At 40.9% G+C, this 19,818-nt stretch overlaps 1 protein-coding gene across 1 annotated transcript in view; it reads right to left on the minus strand.

Moving 5' to 3' along the window:
- LOC138035378 (NBAS subunit of NRZ tethering complex-like) overlaps positions 1-19,818 on the minus strand; it is a 172,456-nt gene that overhangs the window by 4,154 nt on the left and 148,484 nt on the right. The window contains 8 exon segments of the mRNA XM_068882083.1: positions 455-663; positions 1,023-1,137; positions 2,989-3,209; positions 5,526-5,627; positions 7,343-7,458; positions 9,367-9,427; positions 17,178-17,294; positions 19,638-19,713. Coding sequence (XP_068738184.1) covers positions 455-663; positions 1,023-1,137; positions 2,989-3,209; positions 5,526-5,627; positions 7,343-7,458; positions 9,367-9,427; positions 17,178-17,294; positions 19,638-19,713 — 1,017 coding nt within the window.

Here is a 19,818-nt window from a genome sequence, read left to right on the forward strand (position 1 = left end):
AAAGGAACGGCTCTGTTGTGTCAGTCTTAAAATTTTTATGTAAAATTTGCTTCCCTACTCAGGGAATCGGATGGTCTTCCTCGCAGCCACGTAGACAAGAATTGGAACGGTCCAAAGTAATTCTTCAACTATCACACCTTTGCAAGAATACCTGAACATGATCCAAAGAATTGGTTTTCGTAAACATCGAACGGAGAATAAAAGGCGACTTTTTTCAGTTTTGTTCCTAATGCATCGAAACACACAAATGCTGGTAAAGACGACAAACTAGAAGTAAATTGTTGCGGCTTGCTGTATATAACACCGATTTCACCTCAGACCCGGGTTGAAAAAACTTTATTCATGAGCAATCAAGTGAACGAAAATAATTATCCTCAAGGCTTTTTACTGTCTCCGATGCAAATTTCTCTCTAAGTGAAGCGTAATGTTTCCAAATACAAAATACGAAACAAACCTGAGGCATTTTAAGACTTGTGTAAAGGTTTCCTGAACTATTTTGTCCACTCTTCCCTTTTGAGGTTTCTGTCTCGCAGCAAGCAGGAAAAGTTCATTGACTGTCTCTAAAGATAACCCACCAATTATTAATTGGGAAGCTAGCTTGCAAATCTCATCAGGCTCTGAACGGGACAGATCATAGGCCCGAGCATGCGCTGTACTCATGTCCTGCAAAGAAGGAATTTGGAATGAGTCGCTCATCCGGCAGTTCAGGTGGAAACAGATTTCATTTTATCCAAGGATGAGTTGTACGATGCAAGATTAGCGCGAAGTGTGATCCAAATTCAGATACAAGTTGCCAAACTACAAGACAAATTTCTTTTTAAAGCCGATAACCCTGCATCAAGCTATTCGGTCAAACGTTGAACAAAAAATCCTCACTTATTTAAAAAAATAAAATATATCCAGAACAAAACACTCTCCTTCAGCGCAAGAAAAAATTGTAACTATGAATATGAAAAATACAATCCGGTTAACCTATCAGAATTCGCGACAGAATATTTTCTTGCTATCACATACTGGTATACCTTATCGTGTTCAGCCAATTCATCAATAAGAGTATCAGCAAGAGATTCTAAGTGTCTGTACGACTGCTCCAAATGCTTTGTCAGTTGCTCAAAACTCTCAATCTCTATTGAGGTGCTGTGCAAAAAAAACACCGAATTATGTTGAAGACATAAATAAGGGACCGTTCATTTTTTATGGGGTAGGGGGGGCTGGTGGAATTTGGCGGCGTGTAATTTGAAAATTGTATGACCCCCCCCCCCCACCCAATTTCCGATTTTTTTTTCTCCTAGCCCCCCCTCATCTGAGTAATTTTTTGGAAGGCCCCCCCCTTGAATAAAAAATACATATGGTGTTAAAAGTTACCGCAGCATTAAAATTTCGTTTTGTTACATTTCACATAATTTATTGAAAGAAACCTGAAAGCTAGAAAGCTGCTTTTAACAAATCACTCAAAAGAATGAAAAGTCAATTTCTGCTCTTCTTGTTACAGCTCGTCCTGAGCGTGTTGTAGCTGGCCACTCGTCTGCGTATTCCTCATCTGAGGCAATAAAAGCAAAAACAACATCATTTGAGTCGTCTTCAGAGTCAGGGGCATCACTCTTGTAGTCATCATCAGTTTCCTCTCCCTCACTGCTTTCATCACTGCTGTTTAGTTGACCTGATTCATTCCTGCCTCCCACTTCGGCTTGTCCAGTTCTGAGAGTATTCATTCGCAAGAAGTGTCCCATAATTGTCTTCACTTTGTCATTCTTGTTGCTCTTCTGATGCTGTTTTAATAGCCCATGATGTTTTAAGTATTTGTTCAATTCTGGCACACGGAGCTTTTTTAGCTTGGTGGCATCTTCACACAAATTAGCCCAATGATAATCTTCATAGGACTTTTCTCTTGCCTCCCTACTTTCCCTTGCCCTTTCCTCCAGTCTCTTCTTTTTTTGAACTCCATGACCTCAAGATGCTGGAGATAGTCAACCACAAACTTTGGTTGCACAATGAATTTGTCTCCAAATCTAGCTACGCTCTCTGGGTCAGACAAAACTGGCATGCGCCTCTTTCAACTGGACTCTTGGTTGCCAATCGTCTGGATCACGCCCCTCATTTGGGGTCTGCTGATAAGGAAGGTAGTGGTACTTTGGAAGGCAAGCATGATCAGGAAATGGTTTGGGGCATCTCCCTATAGGTGGTCCAGTCCATTCACAACAAAAAGAACAAACTTGTCCTACCTTTACTCTCAGAAAAAGCCTTGGTAACGAGGTCAGTTCCAATTACAGGACTCAAATTATTGGTCTTTGTTTAATATGCGCTTGATAACAACATTTTATGCATGAAAAGAAAGTTGTTACTATTCAAGACTGTTATTATGGTACGTTCACTGTTATTACAAAATATGGATACCCTGGAAATGTTTTAGTATATTTGTTATAAATAAAAGAGGTCAATTTTTTCCTCAATCTGTAAAATCTCTTATCCTATTTTTAATCTAATTATTTCGTCAACCCCCCCCCCCCCTTTCCTTTATTTTTTTTCGGCTGGCCCCCCCTTTCAAGCCAATTTTTTTTTAGTGCCCCCCCCCCCCCCCCAAATCCCACCAGCCCCCCCTTTCTCATAAAAAAATGAACGGTCCCTAAGGCAGCTGCAGGGTGGAATGAGCAGGGTAGGTCAGCTCTAGCTCGGTTATCTCTATTTTTCATACTGTTGTAATAAGATATGTTCCAGTTGTTGTCCACATTGTTATGCAATTCATACCAGACATTCGCATTTGCAAGAGTGGCATAAGCCAAAAGAGGTTACAAACTGAAAAATGTTGTTCCACTAACTCCATGAATGACAGGAACTTTAACAAAGAACCGCTAACTGGTAAGTTCAATTTGCCATGACAAATGCTTAGATGCCTTTAAAAGAAAATTGCACTAGGAGGAAATAGAATGCAAAGTTATCGCGTGGTTTTGATAAAGCTGCGAGCCAAAGAACACACACAGTGACCACAACCTGTTTTCCTGAGTGTCGCTGATTCCCTTTTTGGTTAAAGCTGCATCCTGTTGCCGCGCAAACTTCAAAGCTCTTTTTACAATTGCCAGTCTGCTCTCCGCACTTATATTGTTTACTGCTGGTTCACTGAATGTTGCAGAATCAATGAACTCTCGAATTCCTCCGGGAGAAAGACGAGGGAGCATTTTGTGGCAAGCATCATAACGTTTACTCCAATCAACCTGTGACAAAAAGCGAATAACAATTATTGTGACATTATTATTGTGATGCTTTTGAATTTTCGCGCCCAATGTGCAAGCGAGCGTGCTTTGTTCCGCCATATTTTTCATTGTCTATTTTCGTATTTATTGCTTTCGTTTTGCATTTTCCCTGTTCTTTCACGGAAGTCACTGTCACGCACTCACTGTTTGTGCTGGAGTTCGGGCAGCTATTTTACAGTCATTTGGCCATTCAGTCAAAGAAATTGCCAAATTGTTTAAAAAGATCGATTGATGGGTGAACAAGAAGTAAAAAAGGAAGTCCTTTGAGGACAAACCAAGGAGTGGACGGCCGTCCAAATTTGACAAACTATACAAGAAATGTAAGCAAGAAAGCTAAGTATAAGCGTAATAAGTCAACAAAAGAGATTGCTAAAAGACTTCAACATCACAATATCAACGTTTCGAGCGCAACGGTTGACCAACAAAGGGTGGAAAGCTTTCAAGCGAAAGAGGATACCACTGTTAAGTGAGAAGCAAAGAAGGCCTCGTTTGAAATTTGCCAGGAAATACTCCAAGCTCATGGCAGAGGATTGGGAGAACTTCTTATTCTCAGATGAGAGTCGTAAGTATCTAGTTCACTACCCGAATCCAGAAAACCACATCGTATTGGGCTCTCAGGAGTTTGACATTTCCCTGGCATACCAGGTGAAACAAAGTGCGAAGGTGATGGTGTGTGGAGGTATAACGGGTCGTGGTCTGACAAAGTTACACATCTTATCAAGTGGCCAGACCTTAACCTCCAAGTACCAAATCAAAGAAATTCTAGAAAGCATAAGTGAAACCGTTAACCTCAAGGTAGCAGGTTACAGACGGACCCACGAAAAGAAAGCTGTTTAGCTCAAAAAAGGCAATGACCTTTGTGCAGGACGACGCCGGCGCACACTTCAAATGCGGGTTAGACATGGTATCAGAAGAACTTGCCAAACGTTTATACCCATGGATGACTTGCTGGCAAATCACCTGATCTGAACATCGCTGACGAGACAACGTACAAAGATCCAGCCCCTGAAACACTGGACAAGCTGAGAAGGCGACTACGGTTCGGGCGGAATAATGCCAACTCTTGACACCCTTCAGGAGCTCGCGCGATATTATGCCCCGCCACTAAGAAAATATCAGTTAAAAAATGGAGGCCATTCTGGTGGCTCAGTTGGTTGAGCACCGGGATGTTACGCGGGAGGTCGTGGGTTCAACTCCGGCCGGACCGACACTCAGGGTCTTTAAATAACTGGGGAAAACGTGCTGCCTTTGCAACGACATCTGCGAATGGTTAGACTTTCAAGTCTTCTCAGATAAGGACTATAAGCCAAAGGTCCCGTCTCATAACCCTTGGGTATAAATTCTGTGGGACGTTAAAGAACCCACACACTATTAGAGAAGAGTAGGGCATGAAGTTCCCGGTGTTGTGGTCTGATCTATGGATATAAGGGTTAGGTGTCAATTCGCCCTCGTCATACGGCGGCCATATTGTCCCGGGAGACCAAAAGAGCGTTGTGTTACCACGCCAAGCCTCGCAGTGGAAACCATGGGGGTGAGGCTTGGCTTGGTAAAACAAAGCTTTTTTGGTCTCCTAGGACAATATGGCCGCCGTGTGACAAGGGCGAATTGGGACGAAAGTTCTGTTCCTTTCCCCTGCCACTCCATGAATTGTGGGGAATAAAAAAAAAGAATTAAAATTAATATTTACGTTATTCGCTGTAAAATCAATAAGGAATAACATACTTAAGTTTTACAAAAGGTAGTTACAGTAATTACTGAAATATAAGCGAACAAAATATCGGAACGAGTTTTTGAAACACGCTGTATATGTAGACTTGATGTCATACCTACAGACAATAGTTTTATGCATGCAGAAGTGACGCTAACAAGCAGAGAAGAGGAAAGAAGACTTTGCCAACCGCAGAAACATTCTTTGATTTGCCGCTCATCCAAAGTCCTCTTGTCTTTACAAGTGCAGCTCAGGAATATGCATATTAAGTTAACAATTATCAGATTCGGTTTTTGCATGATAGCGATAATTATCAAGACCTCAGTTTGTGTTATCCGCCTCAGCCTTCGGGCTCGGCAGATAATACAAACTTTGGTCTTGATAATTATCGCTATCATGCTCAACCTGACATTCAACGCCAAGGTCTAATGTTCGTTATCCCGACATCATCTAAACTGTCCTACAGAATGGTCCGTCAACAGGTGAAATAATGTAAACGAAATGTGAAAAAAGGATGTCACAAAGTTGAGTGATAAATAAGACGAACAATGGGCACATCATGCACTTACTGGATTCTCGTCTTCTCCATCTTTGTTCCTCTGTTGCCCTTTCCAAAACAATTTCTCAGTATAAGCTTCAAAAACACTAGCAGGTTCAATGCAAATACCATCCTGAAAGAGAATTGAGCAAGGATTCACTGTTATCTGATGAACAGGCCTGAACCATTGTGCGAGATTACAAACAATCTTCTCGGGTTGTGTGGAATGCATATTGAAAATATTGCATGAGATTTTAGTACGGCCTGATGACCAGAAATGACAACTGGCCTGCTTCCACATTAAAATTATTAACTGTTCAAACAAAAAGCCATCTGCCTTATAAAAAAACAAACCTTTTTTAAATTAATAGAAAAAAACATTTCAATACTACCAAACCAGAAAAAAGTGCAACAGAAGTAATGATCATGCAACCTGCGACTCTCACGCATTGATTTGGCCCGAATTCATGGACAGAATTCGGTGAAAATTTCTGGCCACTCACTGAGACAACTAAGGTTACAGGCAATTTTAAAATTTAAGTGATAAAAGGCAATGACACCTCGAGAGAAAAATGAGCGAGAGTTTAATGACTAGTTTCCATACGCGCGAAACTCCGTCGCAGACAAATGCAAACACCTTCCGATAGTTTGATCAGTTCACGGCAACGGCAACGAGAACGCCGTTGTTAAATGTGAATTCGTGTTATTGTAATCGCTTCGCGACTACAAAGGTGTGGCAAACCCTCAAGAACTTAACTAGTATGAACGCCGCTCAATTTAGAGGATAAAATGACAATTTATCCTCAAGCGCTGACGTTCTCCCTAAAACCTCAAATCTGGCCATTTCACGTTGTTGGTTTGCTGACAACGGCAAAGAAATAGACAAAAATGAAAAGATGCAAGCGTAGAGCGTGCAAACCTATTGCTCACGTTCTCGTTGCCGTCGGCGTTGTGGTTGTTGAAGCTCCCTATGTTCTTTTCTGCCTTGTTCGTTGCAACAACCCCAACACAAGAAGAAGTTAGCACGACGCGCAGACCTTCTGTTCACCAGCGCCGTCTTTTATTTTCGCGTCCTTTTTACGAGGTGCGTAAAGCAAGCACGCATGTGGAAAACAGAATCGCAAACACAATTGAAAAATGTGACTGTGTTTGCAATCAAGCGATCGCAAACTACTTTCGAATGTTTGCGACGTTTTTGCGTGTACATGAAAACGAGGCTTTACAGAACATAAATCGCGCGGTCTTGCCCTTTACAGTTGTGATTGACAGCACTTAAAGTGCCACTGATACCAAACATTCAATTCTTATTTTTCTTTGGATTTCAAAACTATGTTAACTAAACACTAAGCGACCAAAGTTTTAAGCCTTGATTTAAAAAAAAGACACCTGGAACTGGAATTTTCCTATTTAAAGGTCCGCCATTACTAACTTTAAGATCTTGAGAGAGCTGATTCGAGGAGAAAATACGTCAAAGGCTCACTAGTTTAAGAATGCAATGCGTTTGTACGCCGCAGAATTAATATGCAGCACGGGAGTTTTGGGCTTTCAGACTTTTAAACCCGCGTTTTGAATATATAACAAGTTGCATTCACACGCTGAAATTTTAAGTTGGTGAGCCTTGGACGTCGCTTTTCCCTGGATCCAACCACATTTCAATAGTACCAAACCAATAGTACCAAACTGACCGATGGCCGACCGTGAAATGCAAAACTTACACTAAAAATAAACGGGCTTTGGATAAAAGTCAAAGCTCAAGATTTTGCCAGTCAGGTGTTAACCAAACACACTTTCAAAATCTGAAGGAAAAAAGAAAGTGATTTTTTTGATCACCTGGTCACTTAAACTAACCTTTGTTGGGATCTTATTGGCTAACTTAGCCAGAACATGTACATTAGCGCTTGTCAGTACTGGCTGTAAAACTTTCAGAGGTGAGTCATCTGAGCTCAGTTTTTTGTAGTCCAGACCTAACAGAAAAGAACGAATGTACTTTGCTCAAACACTACTCCACCCGGCATTTATGGGTGGATTCTAGATTACAACCACAGTAATTCCTTTTACTGGTCACAACATTACTGAACCAATGGGCCTAATTCGCGTGGCGGCCATATTGGCCATAGACAACAGATTTCGTACCCCGAGCCTCAAGTTGAAATGTTTGGGAATGAGCTTCGGTGGGAAAAACAAACGTTTTCAATCCCTCGGGACTCAACGTGACTACCGAAAGATTAAGGCCCTTTAGGGCTTTTACTTCGGGTAGAGGAGCATAGAACGCGTCATCAGAAAAGAATGCAAATGCGAGAAATTTACTCACAAATAATTAGTACATGGAAGTTTGGCAGTGTGGAAGTTTGGCAGTGTTGAAGTGTGGAAGTCTGGCAGTGTGGAAGTATGGAAGTTCATCAGTGTGGAAGTGTGGAAGTTTGGCAGTGTGCGTTAGGGTTTGTCTTCGGGTTAGGGTCACTACCACACCGCCAAACTTCCACATTGCCAAACTTCCACACTTCCAGACTTCCACACTTCCACACTGCCAAACTTCCACACTGCCAGACTTCCACACTTCCACACTGCCAAACTTCCACACTTCCACACTGCGAAACTTCCACACTGCCGGACTTCCACACTGCCGGACTACAAAGGCGGTCTACTAACATACAAAATTATTCAAAACTACAAAACTATGAAGTAGCTTGTGTTTAATTATGCCACAAAACTAATTCCATTTTGATGACGCGTTCTGTGCTCTTCTTCCCGAAGAAAAAGCCCCCTTTAGTTCACAAACAGAAAAAGGAAGCCGCCGTGGGGAGTGGGAAAACGCATAGATTTTGCGATGAGGGTTGTGTCAGGATGAAATCACAATCTCATTTGTAGACTGAACACTAAAGCCCGGTTTACACTACAGAAAGTTTTGGCACGACTCGGGTGAAATTGGCACGGGTCCCAAAAAAAAAAGGTTCGGCTCGGAAATAATTTGCAGTGTAAACAACCTGTCAGTACCAAATTTTATCCGTGCCGAACCTTAATTCTTACCCGTGCTGGGACCTTCGGCGAGGTAGTCCGAGCACGGGTAAAAATGGTACGGGTGCTGAAAAAATAGGCACGGTTCGGATAGAACAGGTAGTGTAAACACTTTAATGGGCCAAACTTGAACCTTAATTCATATAGGCTAGCGGTTTTTCTGCGTATATTTCAAGATGGCTGCTCATTCTCTACCCAAATCACGCGGACGTCCTTGATTATAATTGAACTGCGCACGTCTACAAGAGAACTTACCCGGGCCCAAAAATTTTGGCACTGTATTTTTGATACGGTAAAAATGGTGTAGTGTAAACAAAGTTTGCCGAGCTCTTTTTAGGCACCCGTGCGAATTTCACACGAGCCGTGTCCAAACTTTTCTGTAGTGTAAACCGGGCTTTAGTGACCTCACATGAACACAGAAAGTCTGTCGTTTGTTTGCAAGATGCTGACTTCCTTATCGTTTTGTTTGCTTGACGGAGCAAACTTGCTAGGACATCATAGAACTGGATGACTGAGATGGGATCTCATCAATACTGGCTTTACGACAACTAATTACAATGGCAACTGCTGTAAGCTTTGTTTTATTTTCCCGTCCAGAAATGCCTTTTGTAGAATCTACTGGCCTTGTGGGAGAAAAAAAGATTCCAAAAGCACAGCAGCACTTAATGCTACAACCTCAAAATTAACAAAAAGGGTAACCTAAAGCAGAACACTGTTTCTCACATTTCATCTTGTCCAGTCTTTGTTGTGCCACATAAAAATTACCTACTAATAGGGCCCGGCAGAAACCAGTCGATTTTGGTTCAGGAGAATCTCAACGTCTCCTGAGGCAAAGCCACTAACTGTTTATTACTTACTAGGGGCAGCCGACTTTATTTTCTTAAGTAGTTTGAGATGTACTTGTGCGGATAACTGACCCTAAAAATCAAGAAAGAAAGTAAATCATAATGCACCCCTTGCATTGCGAAACCGCACATATCAATTTATTTTTAGGATACTTCGCCCACATTGTATAACGTGAACGAGATGGACTAATCGCGAAAACCTTACCGCGGTGCAAAGTTATTGAGATGACGTTTTCGTCGACGTAGCCGTAGTAGATTTCTTAGGGCGTGTTTACATGATACCGGGGCGACTTTCGCACTGGCGCGAGTTCACTCCGGTTCCCTCTCTTAGCTCTGTATTTGTTTATATGGTATCACCGAAAAAAGTCATGCTGGGGCGACTCACACCGTTCACACCGTTCACCCCGGTTGCTGCACCGGGGCGAAAATTTCGTTGATAGCTAGGAAGATAATAGCACTAGGGCCAAGTACGACCTCTTGCATGTAAACTGAATACAGAAAACATATGGCACTAGGATGATCCGCCAGCTTCTGGGATCTTCCTAGTGCTAGGATCTTCCTACCTCCATGTAAACAGCCCCTTAATCAACGACGACGGCGACGGCAACGAGAACGTCATCTCACAATATAAATTCGCGTTATTGTAATCACCTCGTGACTATTTCAACCTTTTTACAAGGGCGTGGTAGTTCCTCAAAAATGACAGTGGTGGGAACGGCGCTTAATTTACAGGAGAAAATGAAAATTTATCCTCAAGTGCTGACGTTCTTCTGCTGTTTTCCAGGGGCCAGTTGTTCAAACGATGGATAGCGCTATCCACCGGATAAATCACTATGCAGCGGATAAACACCAGCAAAACCATTTGAGTCATCCAGTGTATAGTGATTTATTGGGTGGATAGCGCTATCCATCGTTTGAACAACTGGGGCCAGACGACGGCAAAGAAATGGACAAAAATGAAACATGCACGTGCAGGGCGTGCAAGGCTATTGTTTTTGCCCACTAAATATGCAAATTTGTGACGTTCTCCTTGCCGTCGCCGTTGTCGTTGCTTAAGTTCCCTAACCTCAAATTTGGTGACTTTACCACGTCGTTGTGCAGAGTACTGCAAAAAGTACTTGCCGCACGATTATCTTTCCTCTCTTAACCAACGGTATTGTTGTTTTGTGGCGTTTTCGTTGATGACCGCGTCGTAGATCTTAAAGTAGGGACTTTACGATTTACAACGCGGTCGTCAACGAGAACGCCACGAAACAATATCATTGGTTAAAAGAGGAAAAATAATCGTGCTGCACGTGCGGCACGCATTTAGCACAAAATCGTGCGATACACTGGACAACAACGACGTGAAATCACCAAATTTGAGAATTGTTGACAACGCGAGCGCACAACTGTGAATCTATAATTCTATACTTTTACTCTGAAACCGCTCGTACCAATTTATTTTTAGGATACTTCGCCCACATTGTACGACGCGAAGAAGATGGCCTAACGATACGATAGTGCAAAATTATATTTTGAGGTGACGTTTTCGTTGACGTCGCCGTCGTAGATCGTAAAGTCCGTAATCGCTAAGAGGGAGCTTACGAAACGGCGACGGCGACAATAGTTGTGGTTACACACACCTTTGGTCTGGGGCCTTCCGGAGGGTAAATGGCTTGAGTTTGGTTCAGCTCAGGTTTCATGTTACCCTCACTTGGAGATGCGGTTACACAGTAAGAGACTTCCCTCAGGGTAAAATAATTAACAATTATTTTTTGAAATCCAGGGGCCGGTTGCTCGAAACCTGGTTAGCGCTAACCTTTGGTTAAGAGGTATCAAGACCTATAGGTTTCCATGGTATTTAACGCTGGTTAGCGCCAACCGTGCTTCGAGCAACCCGGGCCAGGTAAATAGTGGCCGAATATTTTAGTAAATATTCTGCCACTATTCCCCGAGATTGAAAAGAATAATTGCTTTTGTATATATACTCACTCAGTGATCTCAACAACATTTGCAGAAGAAAACCATCAAAGTCGACTTAAGGTGGCTCAAACCAGTTTCAACACTTTCAAGAGACCTTGTTATTAGAAGGACTGACACTACAACACTTTATCACGTAACAGCAATGTTTTGGTGCCATGTGAAACATCAATTATTGCTGAACAAGATGCAGTTATTTTTGTGACTTTACAAGTTACCATGGCAACAGAAAAGCCTTGCAAAAACACCCTATATTGTGGCTTTAGTTGCTTATATCTGAAAAACGAACTTGGTGACCCCAATTTTTTATTGCACAATTATGATTAGCAGGCTAAGATAAAACTCTATGCAAAGTTTCAAAAATTCTGTGGGGCGGATTCAGACCTACCTTAAATTTTCAATTATTTAAACTGGCTCTGAATCCGCGGCACAGATTTTTTTCAACTTTGCAGAAAGTTACATTCCAGGAATAAAAAATGGGGGTCACCTACATCGTTTTTGAGATATGAGCAGCTAAAGCCAAAATATGGGGTGTCAACCACTGGATGGCAAAAGTATGAACTCTTCTCTTACCTTTGAAAACTTTCAGGCCAAATTTTGTGGCCCCCTTTTTATTCTGCATCCTCGGAAACCCAGGGCAGATTGCGGAGGCAAGGGGAAGTCTAAACGGGCGAAAGAACATGACAATGAAGAAAAGCATAGTAGGGCGAGAACAGCCCCTGGGCAGATCCTGGGGACACCTTCTTACCAGACCAGTTCCAAACAGTCGGGGTAATTCTGAATTCTGATTGGTGCCAGAAATTCTTTGTGTTTTTCTGCCCAATCAGAGGTCAGCAGGCCGTGAAGTCGTTTCGCGTCTTCTTACAAGGAAATCACTTGATCGTCATACTCGCCTGGTTCGTTCAGCAAGGGTTTACTCGAGGGTTAGAAATGTCGCAATCATAGCACAAAATGTACAGGGAATCGTTCGGAATATCGGCGGAGAAATACCCTGGACCTTTCGCAGGTATCTTTACAGGGGCGTATTTCCAAGTGTGCGAGATTTGTATAAAGATGTCCTCCCCGATTCACCTAAAATAGCAGTGATTGATTTTGATCTAACAATCATTTTTGTTCTACCCCTTTTTCCTGGTCGAGGTATTTCTAGAGTTCTTAGATCAATTGCAGTGGCTGAAACGTTGCTAATCTCGACAAATTCTTGTTTGTTATTTCATATTTCATACAAAAGTGTGCAGTGTGTTAGACAGTAATAACAACAACAGAGTCCTGAGGTTTGGGAGACTTAATCAATGACTATTCAAGTAAAATCTGAAACAATAGATGAGTGCATCATGTGTAATCAGGGCAAGATGGAGAGAAATTCAAAGATTTGTAAGAAAGTTCAAAACGGTGAAAAGTACTCATGATATGCATTTTTGGGTTTTTTTTTTGTGCTCAAAGGTGCGGCAGAATAAATTTGGAGAGAATGGCTATTGTAGAAATTATTTTATTAACAAGAGTTTCTGCCATACATTTTCTGTAATTCCAAAGGCGTAAAATTACAGAGAATGTATGGAGACAAAAAAAATCAATATTTAGGAATTCCAAAGAACGGATACCAAGTCTAGTTCCTTTATTGTTGTGAACATGACCTTATTTGTTTGGTTTATGAAGGCGAAAGTCTATAAAGTAGAGTCATGTACAGTATATTTTGCTTTGAATTTCCATGCAACCTGAACTCGTCTATGCCGAAAGGAATCTACTCCAATAGTAAAATGAGTTTGGAGCCAGGTAGTACATACTAATATTCTGAGTTTGTACCTCTGCAAATATAAAATCTTAAGCTTGATATTTCTCTTTACACCAAAGATCCCAAAAATGGGCTCCTGCTTTTACTAATTAATTCACATTCTTTCAATATTTTTTATTAATTTATCACCTTTATTTGACATAAGTAGCACAATATTTGAGTTTAGGGAAACAAACTAGAACTTCAAAAAATGAACCATTATTAACAGCTGCTTGGGCTTTGAAATCAGCATAAATATTAAACTCAGGCAAAACCATATCATAATTATCTGACCCAGTACATGTTGAGAGAAAGAACTATAAACTGAAGTAGAATTTGAAATATTTATGAAAAAGCTGAAAGAGGAAAAAAATTCCACCAGATCATTTTTTGGAAATTTACTTTAAGAATGCAAAATAACGCTTCTCACTTGTTTCCAAACAAATCAGGGAAGGACACTGGATGAACTGTTGAGATAAACCTGACCAAACCTAACAAACTCTATTTCCGGTTGTATTAATCTTGATTCGTTATCCTCTCGAGCGGCTCAGGTGGCATGTGTGGCATTAAGCCGGAGAGCTCGGCTGAACACCTGTTCTGAGCCTCCTAAAGGATAAGGATGTGGCATCTTTTGTAATATGTTGAATTAAGTATTTTACAACGATGGCAAATTTTATTTTCTAGTACACTGTCAGTACAATAAAACATGTGTTTCTACATCTCCATACAGTGTGTGTATGTATACATAATTATTGGAAATGTGACAGTGGCAACTTGATTTTGGTATTTGGGTGCTTTTTCACCTCAACAGGACAAGACATCACCGAGGAAGGTGGAATTGGCTTAATTGGTACATTCTCAAAGGGAATTTGTCTCCTTTTAAACAAGTGGTTTGCTGAAATGGCAAATGACGACAAGTGTCGCACAATGCAAGAGAAAGACCATCATCTGCCTGGACATTTTGATCGAAAACGTCTTCTTGAAAATATTCTCAAAAATTCACCATGAAGGTTTCGCTTTCTCTTTTTGTTAACAAAAACTTAAGAACACACTCGACAACAGTCGTCGACTGAAAATTTCGGGTGGCTCATCGTGAACAATATCGTGAAGAGAACACGAGCTTGATGGCGTTTAATTTGGCGCGCATTGAAATAAAGTCCTGCTGCGTGCTCGAGATACCAGTGTGGTCTGTGCGAAAAAGAATTTGTCGAGATTAGCAACGTTTCAGCCACAGCAACTGACGGAAGAAATCTAGAAATAACTCGACTAGGAAAAGGGGACAGACTAAAAAAAATTGTTAGATCAAAATTAATCAATGCTATTTTAGGTGAATCCGGGAGGCCATCTTTAAACAAATCTCACACACTTGGAAATACGCTACTCTAAAGATACCTGCGAAAGGTCCAGGGTATTTCTCCGCCGATATTCCGAAGGATTCCCGGTACATTTTGTGCAGTGATTGCGACATTACTAACCCTCCAGCAAACACTTGCCGAACGAACCAGGCGAGTATGGCGATCAAGTGATTTCCGTGTAAGAAGATATGAAAATACTTCACGGCCTGCTGACCTTTGATTGGGCAGAAAAACACAAAGAATTTCTGGCACCAATCAAAATTGAGAATTACTATCAAAACCAGTAGAGTGGTAAAGCTGCCGTTGGAAACTTGAATTCGAAGCGGTTCGATTTCAAACACGTGCTCTTAAACAAATTGTCATGTGATCCGAAAAATTTTTTCTTGTTGGATGCCATGACCGCCAATGCATTTTACACGAAACAAGTGACAACTTTTTCATGTTATTTGACGACTTCTTTCGCGGTTCACGTGATAAGTTTTCTTCAGCCCGCATTTCAAAATTCTAACGGCAGATTTACCACTCCAGTGATTTGGATAGTACCCCGACTGTTTGGACTGGTCTGGTAAGAGCGTGTCTCCGGGGGCTCTTCTCGCCCTACTATGCTTTTCTTCGTCGCCATTTTCTTTTGCCCGTTTAGACTTCCCCTCGCCTCTGCGATCTGCCCCTGGGTTTCCGAGGATGTGTATTCTGTAACACAGCATCATCTTGTATTCTCAATATTTCCGATTCAGAAATGCCGTTTTGTTTTGTTTGAATCACGCATTATTCACTCCGCAGGGAGTGAATAATGGTCAATTACTCCGAGATAGCGAACCAGACAGATTGCTTGAAACACCAAGATCAATAAGTGAGTATTTAAGCAATAGAGGACTTTTTTTCGTGTTTCTATAGCCTAATCTAAAGACGAGGGGGAGTTGGGAGAATTCGAGACAGTTAACTTCCCCGGGTGTTTAGATGAGCCTATGGAAACAAGGAAAAAAGTCCTCTATTGCTTTTATAAAATATTTCTTAAAGATAATTCGACAAATGAAGGAAACAAATAAGGAAAATTCTTGATTGAAACAGATTTTCTTGATACACGCTCACATTTCCTACCAGCCAATCAAAACGCGCGTCTGACGGCATATAACCAATCAAAACTCGTGTGATGTCACAGCCGTGTTTCTTTGCAACTTTGTTGGAAGATCGTCCGGGTGAGTGTAGTCCTGAGAAGGACTGTTTGAGATAACATTGACTGACGTTTCGACAACCTGAGCGGAAGTCATCTTCACAGTCAAGTGATTTGTGTAACGTCAGTAGATACTATAAGACCTCCGGTCGTAGATGTCATTGGTCAACTGACATCTACGACCAGAGTTCTTATAGTATCTACTGACGTTACACAAATCACTTGACTCTGAACATGACTTCCGCTCAGGTTGTCGAAACGTCAGTCAATGTCATCTCAAACAGTCCTTCTCAGGACTACACTCACCCGGACGATCGTACTTTACTTAATGATGATATGACTCCTGGGTTCAAACTATTTACAATTTTTCTTGGAAGAGCGGCAAAACACTGCAACATCTGCGTTGAGCAGAATTGTACGTCGCAATTTTCGATCAACAGCAAACTCCATCCAACACTTGATAGAACAAAAAATGTTGGACGAACATCTTCCAACATGGGTGGCCAAACGGTCGAACAATGTTGGATCCAGCAACAAATTTTCTTGATACACGCTCACATTTCCTACCAGCCAATCAAAACGCGCGTCTGACGGCATATAACCAATCAAAACTCGTGTGATATCACGAAACACAGCTATTGACCAAGGAGAGTGCGCGTACTATCGTAATTACTTTACAAATACTAATAGGGTATAATTAATATAATTAGGGATCTTCTTGTATTAGCTACGTTCTGCTTTATTACTGGCCAAACCACCTCACGGAGCAGATAAACCGTACTTTTCAGTTCAGGAACTGTCATGGGAAGTTCTTTCGTTGTTTTTTATGTATCCATGGAAATAACCCTAGGGCAGTTTTCGGCCTAGGGAAAGCGTTTACACACAAAAACGTCCTTGCCCGTGGGCAAACGCTATTTACCTATGGGTAAAAGGGCTAGTGTAACCACAACTAATGATATCGTTGGAAAAAAACCATAATCGTGTTGCATTTTAGAAACTTTGTTGGAAGAGCGGCAAAACACTGCAACATCTGCGTCGAGCAGAATTGTTGGTCGCAATGTTCGATCAAAAGCAAACTCCATCCAACACTTGATAGAACAAAAAATGTTGGACGAACATCTTCCAGCATGGGTGGCCAAACGGTCGAATAATGTTGGATCGAGCAACATTGGAGCATTGAATCCAACTTAGTTCGATAGTTTGGTCCGGGCTTAAGCCGTTCTTGCCTTGACAACGATATGATATGACCAAATTCGGGACTATGTGAAAAATGCGGGCACCTGGCAATAAATTTTCAATGTTCTCTCCAAGCATCCAATTCGTTCATACCAGTTTTATTCCTGCAATGCTGATAATATTTTCCACGGCGAACGACTTGGAGTAATCGCGAAATTATTACAATAACTGGAAATTATGTTTTAAGATAACGTTCCCGTAGCCGTCGTCGTTGCCCTCGCTTAAGCTCCTTATTACCAGCCAAGTTCGACCTCTTTCAGTGTCGTCAACTAATTGACATTTAAACACATCATTCAAAAGATTATGACTTATTGTGTAGGCAATATTGTACCTTCAAGCTGCCGTCTTTCTCTTCACACTGCTCCAGTAGCATGTAGTAATAAATCATTCTTGCATGTTTAGTACCATCAATTGTCAAGTAAACACTGCTTTGCATCCTTTCTGCAACCTAAAAAGGAGCAAAAGGCTGTAAACTGTTACGTGAAGTAAATACGCGGGAAATTAATTAGGTAAAGCACTATTCTGATAGCACGGCTATCAGATAATAGATGGCCCGTTAGAGCAACGGAGTGGACACCAGGAGATTGGACCAGAAAACAGGGCCGTCCAAAAACACGCTTGAGGGATGACCTCACCAGACAGCTTGGACCTGCATGGTCGAGATTGGCTAAGGACAGATATCTATGGGATCATTCCAGGGAGGGGTTCTTCTGTCAGGAGCGAACTTAGCCCTGTTAATGAATGAATGAATGAATGAACTATTCGACTATTTGCCGAAGATATAACTATGATTTTCCTACTTATAACATAGAGGGAAAAATTACTAAACCAATGAACATTAAAACGCGAGTCACTTGCCTCTGCTTAAGAATTGAACGTGTTGTTCGTGTCAAGCGGACCAACAGGAGCATAGGTATTAAACAACAACTGCTCAGTAGTGTTTTGATATTGCACACTATACTGTAGCACGGTACACGAGTGCATGGACCAGAATTCGGAATTTCACTTGTTTCAAGGACATCAAAAATAGGAAAGAAAGAACACTGAACTAATTGAACGATAAAGACAGGGTTTTTGCAACGGCAATCACAACAGAGATACTTTTTTCTTTCATTGGATTGTTGCACAAGTTCCCACCATTTTCTGTTTTTGCCGCTGGTAGAAAAACCGGAGACACGCTCATGCTTTCTGGTATGTCTGGTTAGGTTTTGTAGAAGCGCAGAAAAAAAAATGTCGACGAAATAAACAAAATAATGCTAATATACTACGCGAGTTTTCACGCCGAAAATTTTAATGACCTTCTTCGGTAGCTTTTATTGAGTGTTATATTTCAATAGTGCAAAATATTTTAGAACTTCTCAGATCGTTCCCTCAGCTTTCTCGTTCAAACTATTGTTTTGTTTTCGGGTGTTTTTTACGTTACATAAGACCTACCTTTAGAACACACTTTTCCTTTCTCATTTAACTATTTTTAATGTCTCTACTGAAGTGCTAGTCACTGCAATTGATGTAAAATGAAATTTTCCCTGACAAATAAATGCAATTCAGGGAAAAATACCAAATATAGTGACCAAGCTCCTGGAGGGGGGACTGGAAACTAGACATTTCAAAGGCCTTACGACGCCACCTTTAAATTTCATGATTTCCTTAGCGAGTAAAAATAATCATGTATAGAAACAAATAGTTAGATTTGTCGGACAGGTTTTTCGCAAATAGGCCACTTCGGAAAATACCATAATACTCTTTGTTTTTCCCCCCAAATTTTGCATAAGCATTGTTTTTGTTTTCTCTTGGGACAGTTGTAAGTCCCAGGAGAAACTGGAAACAATGCTTATGCAAAATTTGGGGTGACAAAGAAAGAGTATTATGGTATTTTCCGAAGTGACCTATGGCAAAAAGGTCTATTTTCGTTAATTTCGATAATAACTGAAAAATTGATAGATGTCCATGAAGTTCGCTTAGCCTTAAAATAACTATTTACAAGGCTAAAATTGTTTTAAAAAACCAAACGTTTTCGACATTAAGTGATCATATACCCTGATGATGACTTAATGTCGAAAACGTTCGGTTTTTTACCTTTTTAAAAAAAAATTAGCCTTGTAAATGGTTATTTTGTCTGATAGATCATTTAAAACAATGTTGACGGTTTAGTCTTTCATATTGTTTACTAATTCCCCTGGTCGTACGGCTAGGTTTTGAGAAAAAGGCCTTTGAAATGTCTAATTTCCAATCCCACCTCGAGGAGCTCGGTCACTATATTTAGGATTTCCCCCTGGTTTGCATTTATTGGTCAGGTAAAATTACCTTTTACATCAATTGCAGTGACTAACAATCTAGAAGAGACATCCTATTGCTTCAATTTCACAGATTTCAACATTTTTATCTTTTTCTTCAGATGAAGTAAGCCATCTTAAATGTAGAGCACATCGCCCAACAGATTCTGATTGCATGTGCATGAAGCTGAGCACTCATTTGGAGCGTGGATGGGTAACAGGGAACAGCGTGACACACACACGAGAAACAAACCTGTTTCTTTTCGCGTACCTTTGCCTTGGAAGTTTGTTTCAGTTTACGTTGCTAACGTTGCACCGGTTTACATCTCATTTTCGTATGCTTTCATCGTACATGTAAAGCACTATGTTTCGAGTACAAAAGTTCTGCAAAGACGTACTATGAATTCAGTATTTAATGATAAGGGGAAACATACTCTTTCGGTAACTCCACGACAGTGCAAGCAAAACTCTACCCACGACGACAAGTTTCCGAAATGAGAAATAAAATAACTGTTCACCTTAGAAGGATCCTGAAGGAGTGCGCTCATCATTTCCAATTTGTTGACTTGTTCTTGAATCTGTTTGGTCGATAAACTGAAATTGAAAGCAAAGAGGTATTTTTATTTGTAAACGTTGATTCCTGGACCTAGTATTCGTTAATACAGTAATGATCAGGGGTATACATCTATTTATATCTGC

Source organism: Montipora capricornis, chromosome 2, assembly GCF_036669925.1.
Source record: "Montipora capricornis isolate CH-2021 chromosome 2, ASM3666992v2, whole genome shotgun sequence".
NCBI lineage: Eukaryota > Metazoa > Cnidaria > Anthozoa > Scleractinia > Acroporidae > Montipora > Montipora capricornis.